Here is a 21,405-nt window from a genome sequence, read left to right on the forward strand (position 1 = left end):
CTGCTACGACGCCTGTTTGCTGCGAACACGAGACTTTTCTCGCGAACGCTCGCTCGCCCTTTCGAAAGGCTGCGTCGGCTGTCACGGTTGCTGAACGTCTTCAAATACCTTTAAGCACATCTCATCATCATCATCATCAGCCTGGTTACGCCCACTGCAGGGCAAAGGCCTCTCCCATACTTCAACAACCCCGGTCATGTACTAATTGTGGCCACTTCATGCCTGCAAACTTCTTAATCTCATCCGCCCACCTAACTTTCTGCCGCCCTCTGCTACGCTTCCCTTCCCTTGGGATCCACATCTGCTGCACTGCTAGCCGGGATGCTTGAGGCCTCGTACGAGTATGCTTCGTTTTATGTTAAAGTATGTCCGTTTTATGTTCGAAGCGTTACGGCGTCGCTTTGCACTTACCCCTTTTGCGACACTAGACTACAGCCAGGAAGCAGAAACCTTTCCTACCACAAGTAAGTTTGTGTTCTCAAAGTCCTAAATCATGCATTTCAATGAGCAGATAAATGAGCAATGCATAATGAAGCCTTCAATAAAATTTGACTCAAGCTACTGCCCAGATGCATCCATTAGATGCGCATAATATGGTACACCTTGGGGATTCAGTATGTCCATCAGATATCCAGATTTATCCAGAAAACGTTGTATGGATGTACTATGGATCATCGCAAATGCATCTGCAACATGTAAGTAGTACGTTGTGGGGATGACAGTGCTGGATATATGCAACACCTAATGGATATCCATATTAACCACCCTTACGTCCATAGGCCGCTCATTGTACTATTTTTGGATGTTTCTTTTATTCGTCATGGATGCATGCACTGGGTCTCTTCAATTTGTTGTCCCAGAGTTCCCCACACTGCTTGAGACGCTACTACAGCCAGTGATTATTGGCTGTATGCAGCTTCTCAGAGTCCTGGACTGTTTGAGACAACAAATCGAAGTGCCACTGTTAGTAAGCGAAGAAAAACTTCCTTGTCACCACCAGCATTTTTATTGTGAAATTTCTTATTGGTATCAACCGTTTGACATGTACGTAATGATGCACGCAATATTTGCAGTGAAATACAATGGCAGACTGCAGCTGTCTCATGAAAATAAAGTGAACAGTAAAAATACAACACAATGCCATCTCTTGGTTTCTGAAAGGCACAATGAACACTTAACACATGAACCAATACAAAAATACTATGTATGCATAACAGCTAAGCATAAACATACTAAAGGATAAATAAAATGAGACATCAAAAGCAACGCTTGCCAAGGAACACTTCTCATAGTGCAGTGTTACATTCTCTCCAGTAAAATAGAACACAAATGGCACATTATCAGACTTCTCATGAACAAAAACAAAATTCACACACGGAAACATCAAAGCACTATTTGACTAGCTTTGTATTCAGCAAAAGAAAAATAGAAACAACATAGTGAAACAAAGGAGAGCAACAGCTGAAGGCCCAAAAGAGCAATATATCCTATAGGAAAAACAATCTGAAAACCACCAATACGTTAGCACAATGATAAATTCTGTAAGAAAAGCAGGCAACCCCCAACTGCAGAAGGGTGCAAAATTAGCTTATCCATAAAGGGGAAAAATTTGGAACACAGCTGCTGCATAAAAAGAAAATTGTTTTCACACATTGTTCTCACTCAACGAGGAAGTGATTGTGCTCGAATAAGTAAGCATGCAGTATAAGTACAAAAATGGTATGCTCTATAAATTATTCGAGTAGAATAACTATACCATATTTCCATGCGAGTGAGACTACAGCCAATTCGTGTGTAGATTCATGGATCATAAGGAATGTCAATGTAATTGCAGTTAGTGGTTACCTGGTACCACAGCACGCTTGGCATGCACTAGTCAACCAAATGCAGTGGTACCAGACCACACCATGCTGCTGAGAGTACTCAGCCATTCGTAGCAGTACCAGATCAGTGCTTTCCTTTTAAACTGTCTCACTGCTTTCTGTACACTCAGCCTGACATCACATAACACGATTCTATATTTGTCACATTTTTGAAAACATACAGCACTACTTAAAATGCAATCAGGTGCCACGAAAGGCCAAAACATTGATATTCAACCGATGCTGGAGACGAGCTGCTACATCTACATCTCCGTAGCGTTATCTGGTTGGTGTTCATACACTGGGCTCAACATAGCAGCAGTGTAATTGCATTGGTCTTCGCGGCAGTACTACCAAGAAAACATGTTGCACTGTGTGCTCATCTTAAGGTTGCCACTTCAAAAGGAACATTTTTGGGCGCTGAAGATAGTGAGGTTTAGCCTTGTAGTCATTACCGTGACAAGTTAGACCGCTACCAGTTTTAAAAGAGGAAGAAAATTTGCCAGCACTCCTAAAGGCACATGGTACGATGCTATGTGGGGCTGGAAGGCGAACCGTACTTGAAAGATCACTCTCTTGCTGGCTGGCTTGAGCATCCTAAACCTGAAAAAGACGACAATCTTTACAACTATGCAAACACATCGCTTATTACTTCCCCTGCATTCAGATATTCACCCTTACTTAAAGCCCATGCTTGACTGTCACTATAACGATAGGTGTGAACGTGCCCAAGACACTCACTGTCTCCCCTTGGGTGCGTTCGCGTCGGTCTTTATCTCGACCAAATCAAGCATGGGCTTCAAGTTAAGGCACATTTCTGAATGCGTGGGGATGACATACAAGGTAGCTTAAGACGCCTAATGTAACCGGTTTTCAGCTTCTCTAAATTCAGTGATTAGGTTAAAATCTTAAGAGTAGAAAACCACAGCTATAGCATCTTTATCACGGAGGCAGATCTAAGGCAGCTGCTTAAGTAACACTGCTGACAATAAAAATGACAATAAAAAGCAGTAGAGCACAACAAAGCTTTATATAATGTGCAAAAAGATCGACTGTTCAAGAACACGTGAAAGTACTACATGGCTTGTGCCTACAAATGATACAAGCACGTAATACTGCACGCTATACAGAGGAGCTATGTAAACGTGCAGAGGAGCAACAAAGCGTGCAAAATATCATGTAACTCTACAGACAGCTCTTATTACAAAAGACCTCCAAAGCAATGCATTAACGGCGACTACCTCACAACATCGAGCACCACTATCGAAAACGTGTGCCAGAACCACTGAAACAATCGTGCTGTTGTGCACAAAACCTGCGGACCGCGAGACGCACGTACAGTACAGTATAAGAAAGACTAGGACGAGTATGAGAAAATGAACTGAAACACGGAACAAAGGGAGACAAACAAGAATGTCGCTTCTCTGTTGCCATTTGTTTCGGGTTGCAGTTCAGCTGTTCACGAGTCTTAGCTATGCACCAATTAATAGCGTCCTCGATCACCTGCACCGGTGCGCACCGGGGCGCCTTGATGCGCACTTTCATCCTCGATCAACCGCACCGGTGCGCACCGACCATCGATGGATGGATGGATGGATGATTGAGGCTCAACCCTTTGAATCGGGCGGCGGCGGCGCGCGCCACCTAGCCTTTAATGGTTCTATATGCATGCATACCTATGTATTTACTCCTTTACTTTTGCGTTGATATTATCCACCAATCAGATAGTCTCCGTTTAGTTATTTCTACCTGTTCAAAGTCTATTCTACTTTCACTGTCTTTAAAACCCAAAGATTTGAATAGTTCCCCGTTAGATTCAACTGCAGGGTGAAGTTGTTTACAAGCATCAGGTGTTCAGCAGTTTCCTCCTCCTCTCCACACGCCTCACACACCAAATCTATCTCCTGGTATCTGGCTCGGTACGTTTTAGTCCGCAGTACACCTGTCCTGGCTTCAAACAACAATGAGCTTCCCTTAGAGTTATCGTAAATATTTTCTTTCGCTATTTCTTGCTTAAACGTCCTGTATGTCTCCAATGCCGATTTGGTTTGCATCTCTGTACTCCACATACCCCTCTCTGTCTCCTTAACCTTTTTCTTGACAGATTATTCCTTACTTGTCCCCCCACTACTGCCCAAGTATTTGCTTGTCAATTTTCTAGTTCGCTTCCTTCACCTCGTGTCAACATTCCTCGTGTATAAGTAACTGAAAACCTTCCTAGCCCACCGAATTTCCCCCATTTTTCTCAATCGCTCCTCAAATGCTATCTTGCTACTAGCCGCAATCCTCGATCACCGGAAGCGCACCCTGTTGGAGCGGTTTTCCGTTGCCCCGTCTCGCACCGAGAAAATCGGCGGTGCGCCGGGGTGCAATAATCCCAGCAAGCACTGCGGGACGCGCGACGCGCGCGCGCACAGCCGACTGCAGAACCGCAGACGCTCTGGCCCGATAGCTGCGGTTGCAATGGAGTTGACGGAGTTAGCTAGTGGAGATGTCGGCAATGAGAAAGGAAGCGCTAGTAGTTGCCGCAATCTATGAGCTTTCTTCAATTTCGTCTGACAGCGAAGACGACGTACATGCTGATCGACCTCGTCCAAAAACAATGTGGTGAAGAGCGACCGAAAGTGGACAGGTTCGTTGAACGGGTCGTCAGGAACGACCCGTTCCTGACGACCCTAATAGCCATTGGTGTTTGCTTGCAACCAGGTATGTCGGAGCACGCCGTTTGACAAGGTTCGAGCGCTTGCCGCGGATGCTCAGCACCCGCAAACAATAAAATGTGCGCGGGCGCGTGTTCGCGCACGTTTCGTGCGCCAGGGGTAAAGTGGCGCTGCATGCAAGCACCCTGCACGGGGTGCAGTTTTGTCCTCGATGTTGACCCTCCGCAGTGCGCCACCACCGCGGTGCAAAGCGCACCTTTTTGGTTTCGGGGCAATCCCGGGGCAAGGTGATAGAGGACGCTATAAGAAACGTCACCGACATGTCTTGAAGGGTACTGCCGAAGCGCTGGGCGTTCGCGTTGTGCATCAGCTCTTCCGGCCCATGCTAAGCACTCATTACCGGCATAAAAGAGAAGAAAGTACAAAAACAAACCACCGACATACCTTGAAAACCATGTGCCTGCTGACGACCGGACACCACTGCAGACATGGCGAGAATAAGAAATGAAGTGTCACAGCATCTCGTTGTGAGAACGGAAAGGTTGGCGCTATATTCTGCAGCCTTCAGGGAGCACAGCATAGAGCAGCACTGCTCAGCCATAGAGAAAGCTCAGCGCCAGCATAGAATAAAGAACTAACCGGCCGGACTGGAACATAAGTTACATGACCGCATGCGCTTGCTTGCTGCTGCACCATTGCAATGACTGCGCTTATGGTGACGTATAACAGGCCCGCGACTGTGATAATAATTAATAATTAGACAATAATGTTGCGTAAAATCTCTTTAAATCATTTAACTTTTCTGAAGTCATTAAACACCATTTTTCATTTAGAGCAAAATTTGTGGCGTGCTTTCGGCTACTTGTTTTCGACGCACATGGCCTCCGAGATGGAGTGTTAAGTGTCGGAGGCTACGCAATCACTTTCCCACGGGAAGATTGCCACAGTTTAAAAAGTTTGGTGGTGCTCAACAAAAGTAGAGCGCCTTGATATAATTTTCATGCAGTTTTTTCTACTATATAAGTTCATTCCCAAACATACTGTACCTTGTTTTTTCAATTACTTTTCCAAATAAAAAAGTCATTAATTGCAAAAGAAAAATAGAAATGGGACGTTATAGACATCCATTACATGTTCACTGATGATACCGCGCGATCGTCGCACCAAACTATAGGCTCCAACTGCGCAGCATCGGCCACGTCAAAATCGTAGAAGCACGCGTAGACAATGCGAAAAAAACGCTTTGGGGGGCCTACAATGCACGTTTAAAGTACAAACTGTATGGACGTTCCATGGACATCCAAAATTTTGTCTGCTGTACGTCTGATCGGTCTGATGCATTTTTGTAGAAAACTCTATGGTCTGATGAACCAACTAAATGAATCTTCATCGGACATCCAAAACTTCGATGCCATTGTACTAGGGTCGCTAGAAGGGGAGGTGTAAATACCGGTGGCGCTTTCCTTCGGGCGCGCGTGACCCCCTTGCGCACCGATGCCACCAGGGGGAATGTGGCGCTGCCGCTCGCGGCGGGGGACTCGTAGCCGTGCTGGCCTGCGCCTCCGCTGTCAGTTGGTCTCGGCGCCCCTTTTGGAGTGTTCCTCGCGACAATCCGTAATTCGAGGGCGAGATGCAGTCGGCAGCGAAAAAGAAGACGGAGCTTTGTGCCCGGATGTTATACTCGGTGCAAGAAAACCACAGGAAAGGTATCTCTTGTGTGCCCCTGCCTGCAAACGCAAGCGTGTTACACTGAATGAACGAGTGAGTTTCTTTTCAGGGGCATTTACCAGCTTATAGGACGTCGAGGTTCCCTGCAGAAGTCATGAGGTTATTTTAACATAGTTTTTCTCTCAAAACGGTGCATGATTGTTCTCTTTGGTATTTCAGACGGGGCAGCAAGAAAGAGGCCACCCTTGATGAAACTCTTCCGTTTCTTGATGAATGGGAGGCTCACTCCAATGGGCTCGGCTTTCTTAGTAACAGTACTTCTAAGGGGCTGACGATGACCATCCATTCAACAAAACACCTTCTAAAGTACTTTACCGACAATGCTGACATCATGTACATGACGACTTCGAAACTGAGCCAAGACCGCCTGGAGCAATGTTTTGGCGTTGTGAGACAAGCGAGTGGGGCAAACAATCATCCTACCCCACCTCAATTCATTCTAGTCATAAGGTATGTATACGTGCAAGCTTGGTAAATAGTACCAATGTTTTGCAGAAGTTCGGCATGCTTAAGTAACTAATGTTGCTTGTGCACATCCAGGTGTCTTAGCTTCTAGAGCCTCACAAGGAGCCCCAAGGACGGCGATGTGTCTTCGGATGTCCTGGAGTTATCTGTTGAAGAGGTGCTGGCTGAACAAGAAAGCCACAGTGAAGACAGCGTGAAGGCTGTGCCAACAGATGCCGTGCAAGTGGCTGTGGACCACCAAAGTTATGTAGAGCACCGCAGCGACGCACGGCTTAAGGTTATTACATTGCAGGTTATGTGGCGAGAAGGCGTGTTTTGCCCACACATTGTGAAGACTGCAAAGCAGCATGTCTTAGTGATAAAGGCAATATCCCCAGAGAACTTCCATCAAAGGCATCCAAAGAGCGGGACCTTGGGGGCATTTTATATCCCCCAGAATCGTCCTATAAGCTGGTAAATGCCCCTGAAAAGAAACTCACTCGTTCATTCAGTGTAACACGCTTGCATAGCCAAAGCTGTGGCCGAAATATTGCAGTCAATTCGTGATATGCCAAAAATTGGTTGCCTGGACCATTCTGCTACCCTGACAGCCTCAGTTACACGTTTTTATTGCCTCACAAGGATTCACTTTTTGCTTAAAGGTGTCAATCAGCAGGGCAGTGAGAATAAATGGAAAACACTGAAACCTGGTGTGTTGTAAAGTTTTCACTATTTTTTTCCTCACTTGTAAATAAACGATTTCATGACCAGATCTGTTGCTTCACTGTCTGCAGTCATGGGAAATTGCTTATATGAGCGTCAAAATAACATGCTACAGGTGTGCAAGTGCAGACAGAAAGTGGCATGTAAATACGTCGAGACGAATTATCAGGTAATGTCTCTTAATCTGGAGACATTACCTGATACGCATAGGGTGATTGACTACTGTGCGTGACTACGTCATAGGGTGACTACATAGGGTGAATGACTACTATGCGTGCGTCACGCATAAGGTGATTGACTGCGCTGATCTAGAGGACGACGGTCGCATTTTCAGTGAGGCGAAATGCAAGGCGCCCGTGTGCCGTATGATGCGAGTGCGCGTTAAAGAACCCGAAGTGGTCGAAATTATTTCGAAGCCCCCCACTAGCCCTTAACACCATGAGCCGCTTCACGAAATGTGCACAGACAAAACGCGTTTGAATCTCGATACAGTGCGAACTGGGCCCGTAAAATTTCACCGGAGTAATGATGTGGTCTGACGTAAGATCGTTTTCATGATAAATATTTATTCTTTGACGCTCGCAGAAAGCCCGGGATATCTGAAACGGGCTCACTTTCACTTCGGTTCTAGAGATGCAGCCGACGCGAGGCTGGCGAGGCGCTCATTTCGTCTGGCTGCTTCCCCCGCCTCGGTCAACAGCGCCGTCCCGCGGCATCGGTGCGCTGTGGGGTCACGTTTTCGCCGCCGGTATTCACACCTCTCCTTCTAGCCACCATAATTGTTCGTCCGGTTGAACGATCGCAGCGCCAGATTTCCCTCTAGCTATACTGATATGAAACTCTATTTTCGCGGCCAACGTTTTTGGCGGAGACAGCGGCAAGCAAGGGGAGGGCGGTTCGGTCGCACCACTAGAAAGCTTCCTAGTTCACTATGGTGTCCCGAGCATCGAAGCACAGAACACCTATCATCATCATCATCGATTACCCGCTTCTGCTGCTTTGTTTTCGGTTTGTCGCCATAACAACCTCCGTGGTACGGAGCAAAACTTGCGCGGAACGTGGTGAAGGCCCGCAGATTTCTTACATGGTCTACCTCAACGACAACCAGGCGTAGCGGCTGCAAGGAAGGTATAAAGCGCTTAATATTAAACATCCATAATGTCGCACTCAACTTGGGCGATCACTTGGTTGCCCCCTTTTGCTCTGCATGCATTGCGCGCGCGTGTGTGTGTACTTTACCGTTCGGTTTGTGTTCCATCCATCCTCTTATTTTTTATTTTATACGTGTTCACAGCACGCAGCTGCAGAAACGCTGAAGCTATGGACACAACCGATACTGAATCGGTAGAAGATGAATCTGAACAACCACAGCAACCGTACGTGGACATCGAAGCAGTCAACAACACGCTAACGGAAGTCCACCAGCAGTACAATAACCTGCTACTCAAGTACTCCAATGCTTTAAATATAATTGACGAGCTTAAATGCCAACTAGCTTGCGGGGTGGTCAATAAAGAAATCGCCGGTGGCTGGAGCGAGTCCAATGCATTGGAACTTCGAAAAGACGTTCGCTATCTCGAGGCTGATATAACACGGGAGCCATTGCCACTGGCCCCAAGTAAGCGAAACTCAAATTTTGTTACGCTACGACATTCTGGAGATCGCATCAATCGAGAGAGGGCGATCCTTTGTGCTTCTGACGTCGGCAGTTTGCCACCGCTAGAACATGGACAAGTTGGGCTGCACTCCCCCACTGGAGTGCCTACTTTTCCACCAGAAAACAACCTGCGGGAAGCGCGTCACATAGAAGCAGACTGTGAACTCGAAGCGTTGGAAGAACCTGCAAGCAGCTGTATGAGTGTCATACTTGACCCTACAAATGACTTTGTTTCATACACAGCCCCCACAAGCATGGATGATGCACCCAAATTTTCATCGCACCCGTGTGCCTATGATAGCACTCGTAGGAGATCTTCGAGTCACAAGACTGCTTCAGTGCAGCGCAAGTACCACCAAGTTGCTGTAGTTTATCCAGCGCAGCGCAATGCCGAGTTGTGCACTGTGGTGAGTACATAGCTATAGCATGTCTTGCGGATTTCTGCCAACAACAGATGCAATTTCAGGGTTGCTGCCTAGCTCATTCCTGCTGCTGCTGCACTGAACAAAAGAAATCCAGGCACCGCCAAATGGATGCTCCTCATTCCTCATGCTGCTTCAATGCTGGCCTTGACGCCACGTTTACACATCTTTCAAGAAAATGGTAATTTCATGTCTTAATTCAACTCCTGCTGGGCACACGTCTAAATTTGTGGCCATGTTTTTGTTCCCAACAGCCTCTGGCCCTCCAGTGGCACGAGTGCCACCGCAGATACTTCACTATTTAAGGTATTACTTTTGCTGCAGTACTCGAACGAATCATTGCATTAATTTAAAAAACAATTCTTTTATTCCAGATCTCATCAGCTTTGGACATTGCCCTCAAGCTTGCAGCAGAATTGAGGAAAAATTCCTCTTCTCTGCTTCAACAACTATAGGGCCAACTTTAGTTGTGATATGTCTACACTTTATTTACCTATATGACGGTATCCCATTGACTCACACAGGAAGCCTGCTGCTCACAGTGAATCGTCTTAAAATTGATTTAGCTGCCTATACTATAAAGATGCATTAAAAAAGAAATGAAACGTGCCAAAACAATTGAGTGAATCATGCTGCCATATTTTTTCTGACAGAAAGTGATCCCTTTATTTGTTTTACGTTGGTGACATTCTACAATAAAACATTTTTTGTACAACTTTCCGCATTGTTCTGTGTTCCATTAGCTGTGGGAAGGAGCTGCAGAAAACAGGTCTAGGCCGCCAATGTTCTAAAATCACACTGCTCCTTGAGCTTCTTGCTGAAAAAAGAAAAATCCATAGGTTATTTTTATTAGTGACGCAAGTCTATTATTCATAGTAACCTGAAGCTGCCTGCGTGAAATATTTTTAATGGTCAACTTAGGGCAGCAATACAGAAAAAGTTGGGAGCATTTTGTAATGAACCATTCATTTTGTTTTAACCCCAGCACCAGGGGGTCAGTCTTTGCAACAGCACATATGACAGGTGAAGATGGAAAAAAACAAAATTGGTTGTTACAAACTATAACCTCAGTTATCAATTTCCTGACTTCTTTTCCAGAGGAGTTAATCATTAACTAACACTACAAGAAATTGTAGACTGGATGAGGTTGAAAGGTACAGATATTCCAACATGCGTCACAAATAATGAGCTGAAAACAAAAGTACAAGGAAGTGCTGACAAGCAGATGCACTGCTTTTGAAGCATTTTACTTTTCCTAGACAGATTTTATTGAGAGTATCCAATTGAGAACTGCATAAGTTTAGCATTTCAAATATGCTGTAATACCTATAGCTTTCTTACTAGGTGTACTATCTTTGGGATAGTTAGTGCAACAAGCCCCTTAAACTTTTATCCTATATTTAATCCAGTTTATGGTCATTCCAGGTGAACTGTTGGATAAAATAATTTAAACTGATTTAACAAAAGGTCTAACAGGTTGTACAGGTTGTTCTGCAATTACTGGAACACAAGTGGACTCCAGATTAGGCAGGGCGCTTCCTCACCGACACACAGTCTGTCTACACGGTGGCGGCGCCACACCCTTCAGCTCGCTGCTTGTGGTTTTGTCACAATTTACAGTCGGGAGGAGGTGCGCCACTGGCCACAAGCTGAGAATCTATGGTTTTTGTGTGCGCAGATACTGGCTGTTTCATAAATGGGAGCGTCAGGCATATAGTAACCCCTCATTAACTTGAACTCCGATATCTAGAAATAACGGACAAGTTTTTTTTTTTTTTCCCCGGTCGTGGTGTCGACCCATGTTTTTCACCTCTTATATCGAAAAGCTTTCGCACTAGACCGCATATCTCGAAATGTCGACTTCGAAAATACAAGGAAAAGGCGACGTCGCTTGAACTAGCTTTCCGCACAGCGGCAGCTAGCCGAGCCAGACGCCGTGCCGGGCCGCGCTTCCTGCTCACGCTTACTTTTTCCCCTTCTGTCTATTCTAGTACACTATACTTCTGTCTATCACCGCTCGCGCGCACTTGCTTGGCTGCTCGCTGCCATTTTGTTGTGGCCTCAAGCAATAGCTGTGAGCCGACGTCTTTCTTATTCCTTTATCATTTAGGACGCTGTCAGAAACACATCAATGTGGTAACGGCGTATTAATAGTAATCATGAGCAAGATGATTGGCACTTTTGAACAGGCACGATTATAGGCCACGCTGTGCGCCCAAAAGAAACGAGCATGCGAGCCCACACTTCAGCAAGATCGCGGCTTGATAAGGACGCTCGCTTCATGCTTGCTCGCGCGACGATGAGGCGTATATGCCACATCACTCGTGGGTGTCTCCTAAGGCGTGGCAAGGGTGCTATTCTGCAGTTCAGTTTCGGTTTACGAAGCGAAATTGCAACGAGTTCATTATACGATGCTCAAAGTAGCAGTGTCAGCTAGTTGGATGACTGGAACCGCGGTTATGCTCGGACGACTGGCTTCAAATATTGCATCGGGATTAATAGTCTGTGCTGGGCACGCTGTTTTGCCACAGTGCCAGTAAAACCGTACCTTGCCCGTTGACGCCGACGCGTCCAGTGAACGCGAAAGTGGCCGAGATTATTACTGACGGAATTTTGAAAGACTCCACGTGGTCTATGCGCGACCAGCGGGCTTCTATTGTCTGAAATAGCTTATTTCGAAACTCCGCTTATCTCGCATCTTTTCTTTAAATACAGCTTCGAGTTAACGGGGAGTTTACTGTATATGGCACCTCCTGCTAAACCGCTTGCCTGTTCGCACTCAAATTGTTGTTAAGCACTTGCTAAGTACTGTTTTCCATGGTTTTCAGTGCAAACCCTAGATGGTGCCATGAATCCACCTGCTGGGCCCACGTAAGAAGAACCGGTGGACTGCAGCACGAGGAGACACATGATCGTCTGCATTTGCATGCACTACAGCATTCGACATTGGCATCCTGTGTGCACCCAAGGACTATTCACACTAACAAGGAGCTGTGCTGAGTATGCAACAGCATCTAGTGTCCAGCACAACTAAGGAGTTAAAATGAAAGTTTTTATATGCACGTGAGCAGTTTACTCATCAACCTTTATAATGGACAATGCTAGCTAGCCATGGCAACGCTATTTAGCCAAATCAAGCCTAATGCATCAGCATGTCTCCGGTAGCACAATATTTCTTTGCCAACAAATGGCAGTTACATGTTGTAGGCCGCACAGAAAATAAAATTTGCTTCTTTTCATCACACATGTTTCAAGAAATAGGTGCCATAGTGGGCAGTAAACCTGCAAAAAGTAGTGTACAGACTGCATTTGAATTTTCTAAAGAAGTTTGGCGAAGTAGATGTCCCTTTAAACAAACAGATACCAGTGTTCCTCTAGTCCTCTAAAAGGTACCTCGACATTAGTAGTACCCAAAACTCAAGATACTTTTAGTTGGACCATGCGTGAGCAAAAACAAGGAATCGGTATGCCAAGGAGCAGCAATGCAAGCAGGTGTTGAGGGTTTACTGCAAGCATGCCAGTGCTGTGACTCTTGATCAGTCATGTTTGAGCCAACACAAGGTCTGTTCTGAAAGTAGTAGGACTGGTTTTTTCCTGGGCGGACAAGAGGCGATCTGCACGCGCTGTAATGGTTGTGGTCGGGCATGAAATAGATATAGTAGCTGGCCCATGCCGTTGTCAAACTCATCCACACTGAGGACGTTGTTGAAGGGACAGACTTAATTGATTGAGAATGATCGAGGAATATGGGATTTATTTACAGTATCTACATGAGAATGTTACAGTTCATCGGTCTAGCATGACTGAAAGAGAATGCACACTGAACAGTCGACGACGGCTGCTTAAATACACTATGTCCTCCCTAGATCCCTAGGTGAGGGAAAACAGCCGTTCAGACTTCGACCTATGGGAGCGTCCAAAGTCATCGTCGCCGACCCGCCTTTGAAGGGGAGGGTTTACACACTCACTTCCGCACAGGTTTCGCTGACCACACCGAGGTGAGAGGGTTCTCGAAGACAAGGCTCCTGCCCCGAGCAGGCGCCTTTTGATCCCAGTGTTGACTCCGCAGACAGTGGCCGCCGCGTCTGTCCATTGACTGATGATTTCTAAGACCCGTCAGACGGCGAACACACTAACATTACTTGGTCCACCGACCGCGCCTAGATATAGTGGCGACAAGGGGCTGGGGACTGTCATATTGTCCTTACAGAGCGAGTCGCCGCAGCAGACATGGTGGTGCCATTCGGTTGGGGACTGTCGCTTCCCCGAAGATCGCCAGCCCCCGCAGGACGAATGTAACAGCGCAGGATTGGTGAAGGGGATATTGGGAATGCTCAGGGAAAAATCGGCAGTCGGCTTTCGGCCGCTGAAGAGAGCAGGTCGCTTGTACTGTGAATCCCTGTCGAAACGCCTAGTCACGGAGAATCATGGAGCGTGCACTGGATCAGCGATACGCGATCAAATTTTGTGTAAAGCTTGGTAAAATGGGCAAAGAGACTCACAACATGATTAAGGAGGCCTACGGTGATGCTGCCGTGGGTAGATCAGGTGTTTTTGAATGGCACATGCTATTCTGAGAAGGTAGGGAAAGAGTGGAACACGACGACCGCTCCGGATGCCCTTCGACCAGCAAGACCAACGAAAATATGACCAACGAAATGTGAAAAAATTTACTGAACAGTGACCGTAGTATGAGTATCAGAATGATTGCTGATGACTTGAGCATTCCTCAAACCCAAGTTTTTGAGATTGTGATAGAAAACTTAGCCATGAGGAAAGTGTGCACGAAGTTCGTGCTGCGAGTGTTGTCAGAGGACCAAAAGCCAACCGGAAAACGATCTGCCAGGATCTTCTTTATCATGTGATTGAGGACCCCGACTTTTTGGATAATGTAGTGACCGGTGACGAGACGTGGGTGTTTGATTACGACCCGGAGAGCAAGCGGCAGAGCTCAGAATGGCACACCCCTTTTTCCCCACGCCCCAAGAAAGCATGAATGAGCAAATCCAAGCAAAAGTCCATGATCATTTCCTTTTTTAATCGACATGGAGTCATCCACAGTTCGTACCACATGGACAAACAGTTAATGCAGTTTTTTATGTGGAAGTCCTCAAAAGACTGAAAACGCATTGTTAGTGTCCGCCCAGCCATCGGCAACAATTGGCAGCTGCACCATGACAACGTGCCGAGCCACACAGCGTTCCGCGTAGTGGAGTATCTTGTCCAGCACAAGGTGGCAGCGCTGCCTCAGCCCCTCTACAGCCCTGACTTCGCCCTGCCAGACGTTTTTCTATTCCAGAGAATAAAATCGAAGCTCAAGGGGAAGCACCACGGATTGGTAGAGGCGGTTCAACAGGCCGCGACGAGGGAACTAAACAGCATTCCGGTCCAGGCGTTCCTGGAGGCGTTCCTGGAGGCGTACAAAAACTGGAAAACTCGTTCGCAGCAGTGTATAGATGCGAAAAGGTGCTACTCTGAAAAATTTTAATTGTTTGCACTATACTTATGAACAACAACAACAAAAAAATGAGTCCTACAACTTTCAGAACAGACCCTGTATTTACCTTGATGCCAACAAACAGTTATTACTGTATATCTTGAAATGGCTGCTAAATTTTCCTTTTAAACGTAAGCAGATTTCTCTCTGTATGTCTCTGTGTGCGTACGTGCATAAAAAGTGATGATTCATGTAACTGCAATATTATTCTACCTGAAAATTAAACATAATATGGCAAATCAGTTCTGTGGAACTTCACAAGGTGGAGAAAGATGGATGACAGTGAAAAATTGTTATGCTGTCTTTCATGGTTGTACACCACCCTAGGTGGTGCTATGAGTCTGCCTGCTTTCGATGCTTTCAGTTGAGAAACAATTTGGCCTCACTATATAATTTGCTAGCCTTATGGTTAAATAAGATGGGAGAAGGACCACCCCGGAAAGGCGTTGGTCCTCGGTTTGTGGGGTCTCTCACACCGTGCTCTTGGGACAAAGGAACGACAACACAGTAGTGCAAACAATCACAAGGGCATTTATTGCACCTTTCATAGATCAATGCCTGATAGCCGAGTTGCTATCCACAAAACATGCCGATGGGCGCGCGACAAATCTAGAAGTCCGACTCACCGCGACCGGAAAACGAGCGAATATGTTCGCCCCATGCTGGATCCCAACGCCTGGTCGTTCGCGCGTACTGTCACGCGAATGGTGGCGCATTCCAAGGCGGCCACGTGAGGCGGTCTCGCAGAAGCATGGGTCGGCGGCGCGCGGGATGTCCACGCCGTTCGCCGACCCACCGGGGAAGAAAGCCAGCCCGTCCTCCCCTGCGCCCCCAAGTAACCCTGCCGTGAGGCGGCGTTAGCAACGCAACACTCGCGCCATCTCGCACTGCGCCCCAACCACATCGACCGCCGCGGGCATCACGCAGGCCACGCGGCGAAGCCGGATTACAGGAGACGCGCCATGCGGGAAAAAACATATCAGGGGACGCGCGAGAGTCGCGCATCCCCACAGGTTCAATCCCTAGACCAGAATACATTTTTATTCAATTGCGAAGCTTTCTTTCTGAGAAACCCGTATGGATTTCCTTTCCTTTGTAGCTTTGTGCTACTGTCGTGCAAATGAGTTTTTATCTTTCATGAACATTAAACTGCCCGTTTATATGCTGATATGTTGCATGCCAACTCAGTGATGCCATCAGACTGTCACCATGACAACCATGCATGATAACGGCATCATTGACCATACATCAGTTCTTGCAGCTGGGCACAGAGCGATACTGCATGTAAGGCACTGTTGTATGTAAGCTGTCACCAATCATGCAAGCACATTCACCAGAGCTGAAATTTTTGCAGAACAGACATCATCTTTTGTCTGTCGGTGACAGCTGACTGAACGAGAAAGCCACTCCAGATACAGCCCATCTTTTGGAGTTTGTGAACAGTTTGAAAGCAACACACATTGCTTGCATTTGTAACACAGTCTATGAGAAGAGAGCTCCGACTGAATTGGACCTTGAAGTGAATTTCAGAATATCACAATTTTTTTGTCTCATATAAACAGTGACTGTGGACTTTAACCATGAAGAGACCAAGATACTGTGTACTTTCCATTTTACGAGTAGCCAATGGGTACAACAGCTCTCTGCCTATGGACCAAACTTCGGGCAATTATAAAGTATCATGAACAACCTTCAAATTTGCCTGTAGCAATTAGTACTTGGCTTTAAGCTATCAATGCTATATTAAGATCTTGACTTTGCAATACTAGCTATTCCCACATGTAACAAAAGAACAATAAGACTGGCCGAAGACATAACACATTCTGAACTTACTAGTACTAACAATGTGACGGCATTCCTGCGATGGTGTCACCACTGCACCAACTCGGGGACCCCGTAGGCTTCCTTGTACAATATTGCAAATAAAGTGGAGAAAATAGTTGCCACACCAACACTGATGATGCCAAAAAAAGAAAAAAAGGAATGTTTCCTTGCATTTAATTGGCTAACTAACTTTTAATGTTTTTGTTACCGATCTTTCACGGTACAGTGCAATTAGTCTAATGTGTCCAACAACATAGCTTAGAGCACTTGAAGGATTCCAAAAAAACATTACAATTTTAATCAAAGCAAGTGCCACCACAACACTGCAATGGACAGTTCCACATCTTTCTCTAACTATCAAAGTTCAAGTGTCCATAAACATAAGTTCTGAGCATCTCTGACTTCATTAGAGGTGTAGAAAGAGCAATACTGTAATGCTTCTCGCATTTATTCAGTTCAGAAATGTGTTCTTCATTGAGAAAACTTCCATAAAAAGAATAATGTTAAGCTGTACCAGAAATCAAAGTCTCGTGACATGCCGGCATCGGTTTTGACTGGGCCAACAGAACACCAAAAGGGAAACAAAAAAGCCAGTGCAAATGCGAACAGGAAGTCAATGCTGCAGGAGCTGCTGGCAATTATAAAAACAATTAAAATGAAGAAGCTTCTTTTAGTGTCTCATTTGCATGACTGTCCATAATGGCACCACATTTACAATAAAAAACGGGGAAGGCAGGAGATGGAAATTCAAGATGATGAGCAAAACGAGAACATGGTGAAAGCAGGAGCCAAGGTTTCGACAAGAGGACTTGTCCGGATATGTCGCCTTGAAGAATACAAGTCCACTTGTCGAAATGTTGGCTCCTACTTTCACCTTTGTTCTCATTTTGCTCATCACATTTACAAGAGTCATTCATATAAAGTTCCAAGTACATGCACAAAAAATTGGAATAGGTGGTGCATGGCTGCATCCACATGGCTGCATCAACAAAACCATGTCTTTCTGCTCTTGGCACTATATAAATATTGCATACTATTGTACCGGAGAAAGCTGCTATGGCAATGAAAAAAAAAAAAATTCACGCAGAAGCTCCTCTGGTAGTTGTCTATGTATGTGTAAGCATTGTGCCACTTGCTCATCTCCACGCAGCCCGGTGTCATTATCAATGTTATGGAACTTGATCCGACCAGTATAAACCCTCATCAACCCTCATCAGTTGTTCGCTTATCATATTTGAAAGCAAATATGATAAGGCAGGAACCCACGAGCATTGGTGTTAAGGTGAAGTTAATTATACACAGTTAAGATAGAGTTAATTAAGGTGCTTGAACCCTCAACCTTTGGTGGGAGTCAAACCCAGGACCTTTGGTGTTAAGGTTAATTAGGGTTATTTAGCGAAGCTGTTGCAAAACCACCACTACATGTGCTGAGGGGGGGGGTATGCAATGATTTATTGGTGGTTCGGATACTTGTGTTGAGCTTGTTATTTATTCAAACGTATGCTGTTCTGTGTGTTGTATGGGTGATTTAAATGAATGTATGCACTGTTCACTTCACTTTGCTGAGGGCGTGTAGCATCTCCCTTACGTGGGTATGAGCCATTGCATTTTTTGCTTGGTTACGTGGGTATGAGCCATTGCTTAAGGGGGTATGAGCCATTCATTGTCTTAGGTGATGAACAAATTTCTCCTCGTGTAGGCATAGAAATGCTTACGCATTTAAAGAATGGTGCCCTCACAGGAGAAAGTTGACACTTAATCATTCGTCAATTTCCTGCATCGGAAGGGAACCAATATCAACGAGATTCTTGCAGAGCTAGTGGCAGAGTATGAGAACCACAACCCACATTCTGGTACAGCGGTCAGTTGCTGAAGGTGCTTCCCATATGGGCGAACAGAACTAGTAGGTGAGAACTGAGTGACCAACTGTCAGTCAGTGACGAACCATAAATTGTAGTGAAAGTGAAAACTCTTGGATTTACTCAAATGTGGACAAGTATTGAGGAGTTGGTGCAGCAGGTTAATATGATTCTAGGGTCAGAGCACACAGCATTTTCAAATAAAACCACATTTATTTAATGTTGCAGCGTACTGGGGTTCTATGGTGGCTGAAGGCCACGCAAAACAGACTCCTCAGATTGAAGCAGGCATGAAAATGCAGCTGTGTGAGGGGGACTCTGATGACTTTTTTAGTGCTTCATCACTACACATAAGCATTGGATACACCAGTCCTTTACAGATACAAGCTTACAAAGCAAACAATGGCAGCAAGTACACTCACCATTGCCCAAAAAAGCCAAGAGGTCATGCTGAGAGTGTTCTTACACTGCTGTGGTTTCCCCACTCAGATTATGCCAGGAAAGGCCAAACTGCCATGGGAGAATGTAATCCGGAGCTTATGACAGTGTTGCAAGAGGCTATCATGATAAAGCACCAAGGAAAGCTCATGAAAGGTGGCTATCTGCTTCATGCCAATGGACTTGGTCACTCTGCATGGGCAACGCATGCTGCCCCATTAGGCTATAAAGTGTCGCCCCATCCTTGATGTTCATCACACACCTAGTGGATTCTTCCTCTTCCCTCATACGAAAAGCCAATTTCGTGGGAAGAAGTGTTTTGAAGATGGAATGAGTGGCAAAATCGACCTACCAACGCCACAGTCAGATGGCTGTTCCATCACTGCAATCATGATTTGGTGCAATGTTTTAGCAGATGATCGCATTGAGACCAGTGAAATGACAGTCGACAGGTTAGATCTAACTCTGCATGAATTCTCGTTGCACTGCCACCACCCACAGTCGTCGGTCGTGTCGTTGTTGGTCTAATATAACAACGCTGTCATTCAGGCACACTGTCATGCGTCCGGAGAACTGGGGACAATTGCTGGTGTCGGTTTCTTCGCATCGATGGCCATCATAGGCATAGCAGCCTGAGGTGTCTTGGCGCTGGTGAAGAACTGATTTGGAGCAGCTTCAAGTATATTTGGTGCAGCGTTCACAATACATCTTTATACCAGATATGGGTCTTTGTGTGCGTGTGTCTGTGTGTGCGTTCAGCATGCTTCAAGCAACCAGGAAAAAAAAAAATGTCAACAAGATCAGACCCTAGTACACGAGTGACTAAACCGAAGTTACAGTGAAGACATCAACAGGTTTCTTCTAATGTGCAGAATCTCTCCAGAACATATCTATATGGTGTCCCACTTAACGTCAGCCAAGCTGTTAATTCAAAGAATAAAAAAAGGAACACAGTACAAGATACGATAATAAGACCTAGGTGTTCGGTCGTCAGAGGTTCGACGACTGAACACCGTGGGTATTAGAATCGTATCTTGTACCTCATGTAATAGCCTGGCTAATGTTAGCTGGTACAATGAGTATAGCTGTGCCATGAAATATATGAAAGCTGATTAAATTACAACCACAAAACAGGCCCTTCCAATCGTGCAGGTTTGCAGAGAAGGTCCCAACTCAGCCAATTATGTATACTACAAGTATTACAATGTTTTTAAAATGGAACTGCCAGTAACTTTGCTAATGAATGTGCAGCCGGACATTATTCAAGGCTTCTTTTTGATCTGATGTCCTCCTAGAGTGAGCTATGTGCCACGCTGCCAGGAGGAATACCAATCTGCAGCACACACAAAAAGATAGCACGGTGGCAATACATTCGAACAAAAGTGTGAAAACTACCAATGGAGAACAAACGGTGGTCCGCTGACTTGCAGGATGATGATAATGATGGCCGATGATGGCATGTTTTAGATCTTGGTTTCAGTTTTACTGCCCAGGCACTATCAACCTATCAATTGGAGATCACAGGGAGAGGCCTTGGTCCTGCAGTGGACATAAAACAGGCTGCTGCTGCTGCTGATGATGACTATCAACTGAAGAAGGCTTTAATTCTTATGCTTCATTTGGCACAGGCTTAATACAATTTTCCGCTAAAATGCCATTTTGAAGCAGGAAAGCACGAAGGACCACTCTTGACGGAATAGGCACAGCTGTTCCATCACTGTGATTGCCAAAAATGCCTGTGCTCGTATGTATATTTTGTTGTACTCAAGATGAATGGAAACATGCTTTCGAAATCCGAAGTCTGGACCATCAGCAGTGGCCTACCTATGATGTCATTTGCATTCAGCGTAGGTCTAGTGCATCTGTCGAGTTCGTGACTGGTGACCCAGCTGAGGAAGTTTGTTGAAGGAAATGAATTTTCAGTTGTTTGCACAGCAGCGACTTCTAATACAGTTATTCCTCGATATAACGAACTTCAATATAACAAAATTTTTGACATAATGAAGTATTCAAATTTTCATAACCTCTTGTTCATAGAACACCACATATTTATAACCTCAATATAACTAAGTGTGTTTGTATGCGATTTCAATATAACGAAATTTCGTTTTCGCCGCAAAAGAATGACGAGACAATAAATAGAAACTTTCGTGGACGCACATGTTCAAATGATTTAATTACAAGCAGCAGCTTGCAAACGCACCTCCCAAATCGCGCGCCGTGTGAGAAGAGGGACAGCCGAAGAGGAGCAGCATGTTCCGTATAATGTTCAAGTGCGATAAGCTCCTATC

General features: G+C 45.5%; 2 protein-coding genes and 2 long non-coding RNA genes across 10 annotated transcripts in view; 2 read left to right on the forward strand and 2 right to left on the reverse strand.

Moving 5' to 3' along the window:
• Positions 1-983: 983 nt before the first annotated feature.
• LOC142585116 (uncharacterized) lies at positions 984-5,435 on the reverse strand. The gene is made up of 2 exons (XR_012829032.1): positions 4,967-5,435; positions 984-2,465 (listed from the first exon to the last, which is right to left on the reverse strand). It is a non-coding gene; the product is annotated as an uncharacterized LOC142585116 (long non-coding RNA).
• A 2,906-nt stretch (positions 5,436-8,341) lies between these two features.
• On the forward strand, positions 8,342-10,214 carry LOC142585151 (uncharacterized). The gene is made up of 5 exons (XM_075695680.1): positions 8,342-8,545; positions 8,712-9,481; positions 9,541-9,677; positions 9,751-9,802; positions 9,871-10,214. The coding sequence occupies exons 2-5, from the start codon at positions 8,738-8,740 to the stop codon at positions 9,949-9,951; spliced, it is 1,014 nt and encodes a 337-aa protein (XP_075551795.1). The 5' UTR covers positions 8,342-8,545; positions 8,712-8,737; the 3' UTR covers positions 9,952-10,214.
• Positions 10,115-21,405, reverse strand: part of LOC142585135 (26S proteasome non-ATPase regulatory subunit 5) — an 85,821-nt gene continuing 74,530 nt past the window's right edge. For all 7 annotated transcript variants that reach the window (XR_012829037.1, XR_012829045.1, XR_012829041.1 and 4 more), the window contains one exon: positions 10,115-10,313. The gene's annotated coding sequence lies outside the window, so the exon portion shown is untranslated. The remainder of the gene's footprint in view (positions 10,314-21,405) is intronic.
• Positions 11,508-12,738, forward strand: LOC142585152 (uncharacterized). Its single transcript, XR_012829046.1, has 2 exons — positions 11,508-11,570; positions 12,325-12,738. It is a non-coding gene; the product is annotated as an uncharacterized LOC142585152 (long non-coding RNA).

This window comes from Dermacentor variabilis, chromosome 1 (assembly GCF_050947875.1).
Source record: "Dermacentor variabilis isolate Ectoservices chromosome 1, ASM5094787v1, whole genome shotgun sequence".
Lineage (NCBI taxonomy): Eukaryota > Metazoa > Arthropoda > Arachnida > Ixodida > Ixodidae > Dermacentor > Dermacentor variabilis.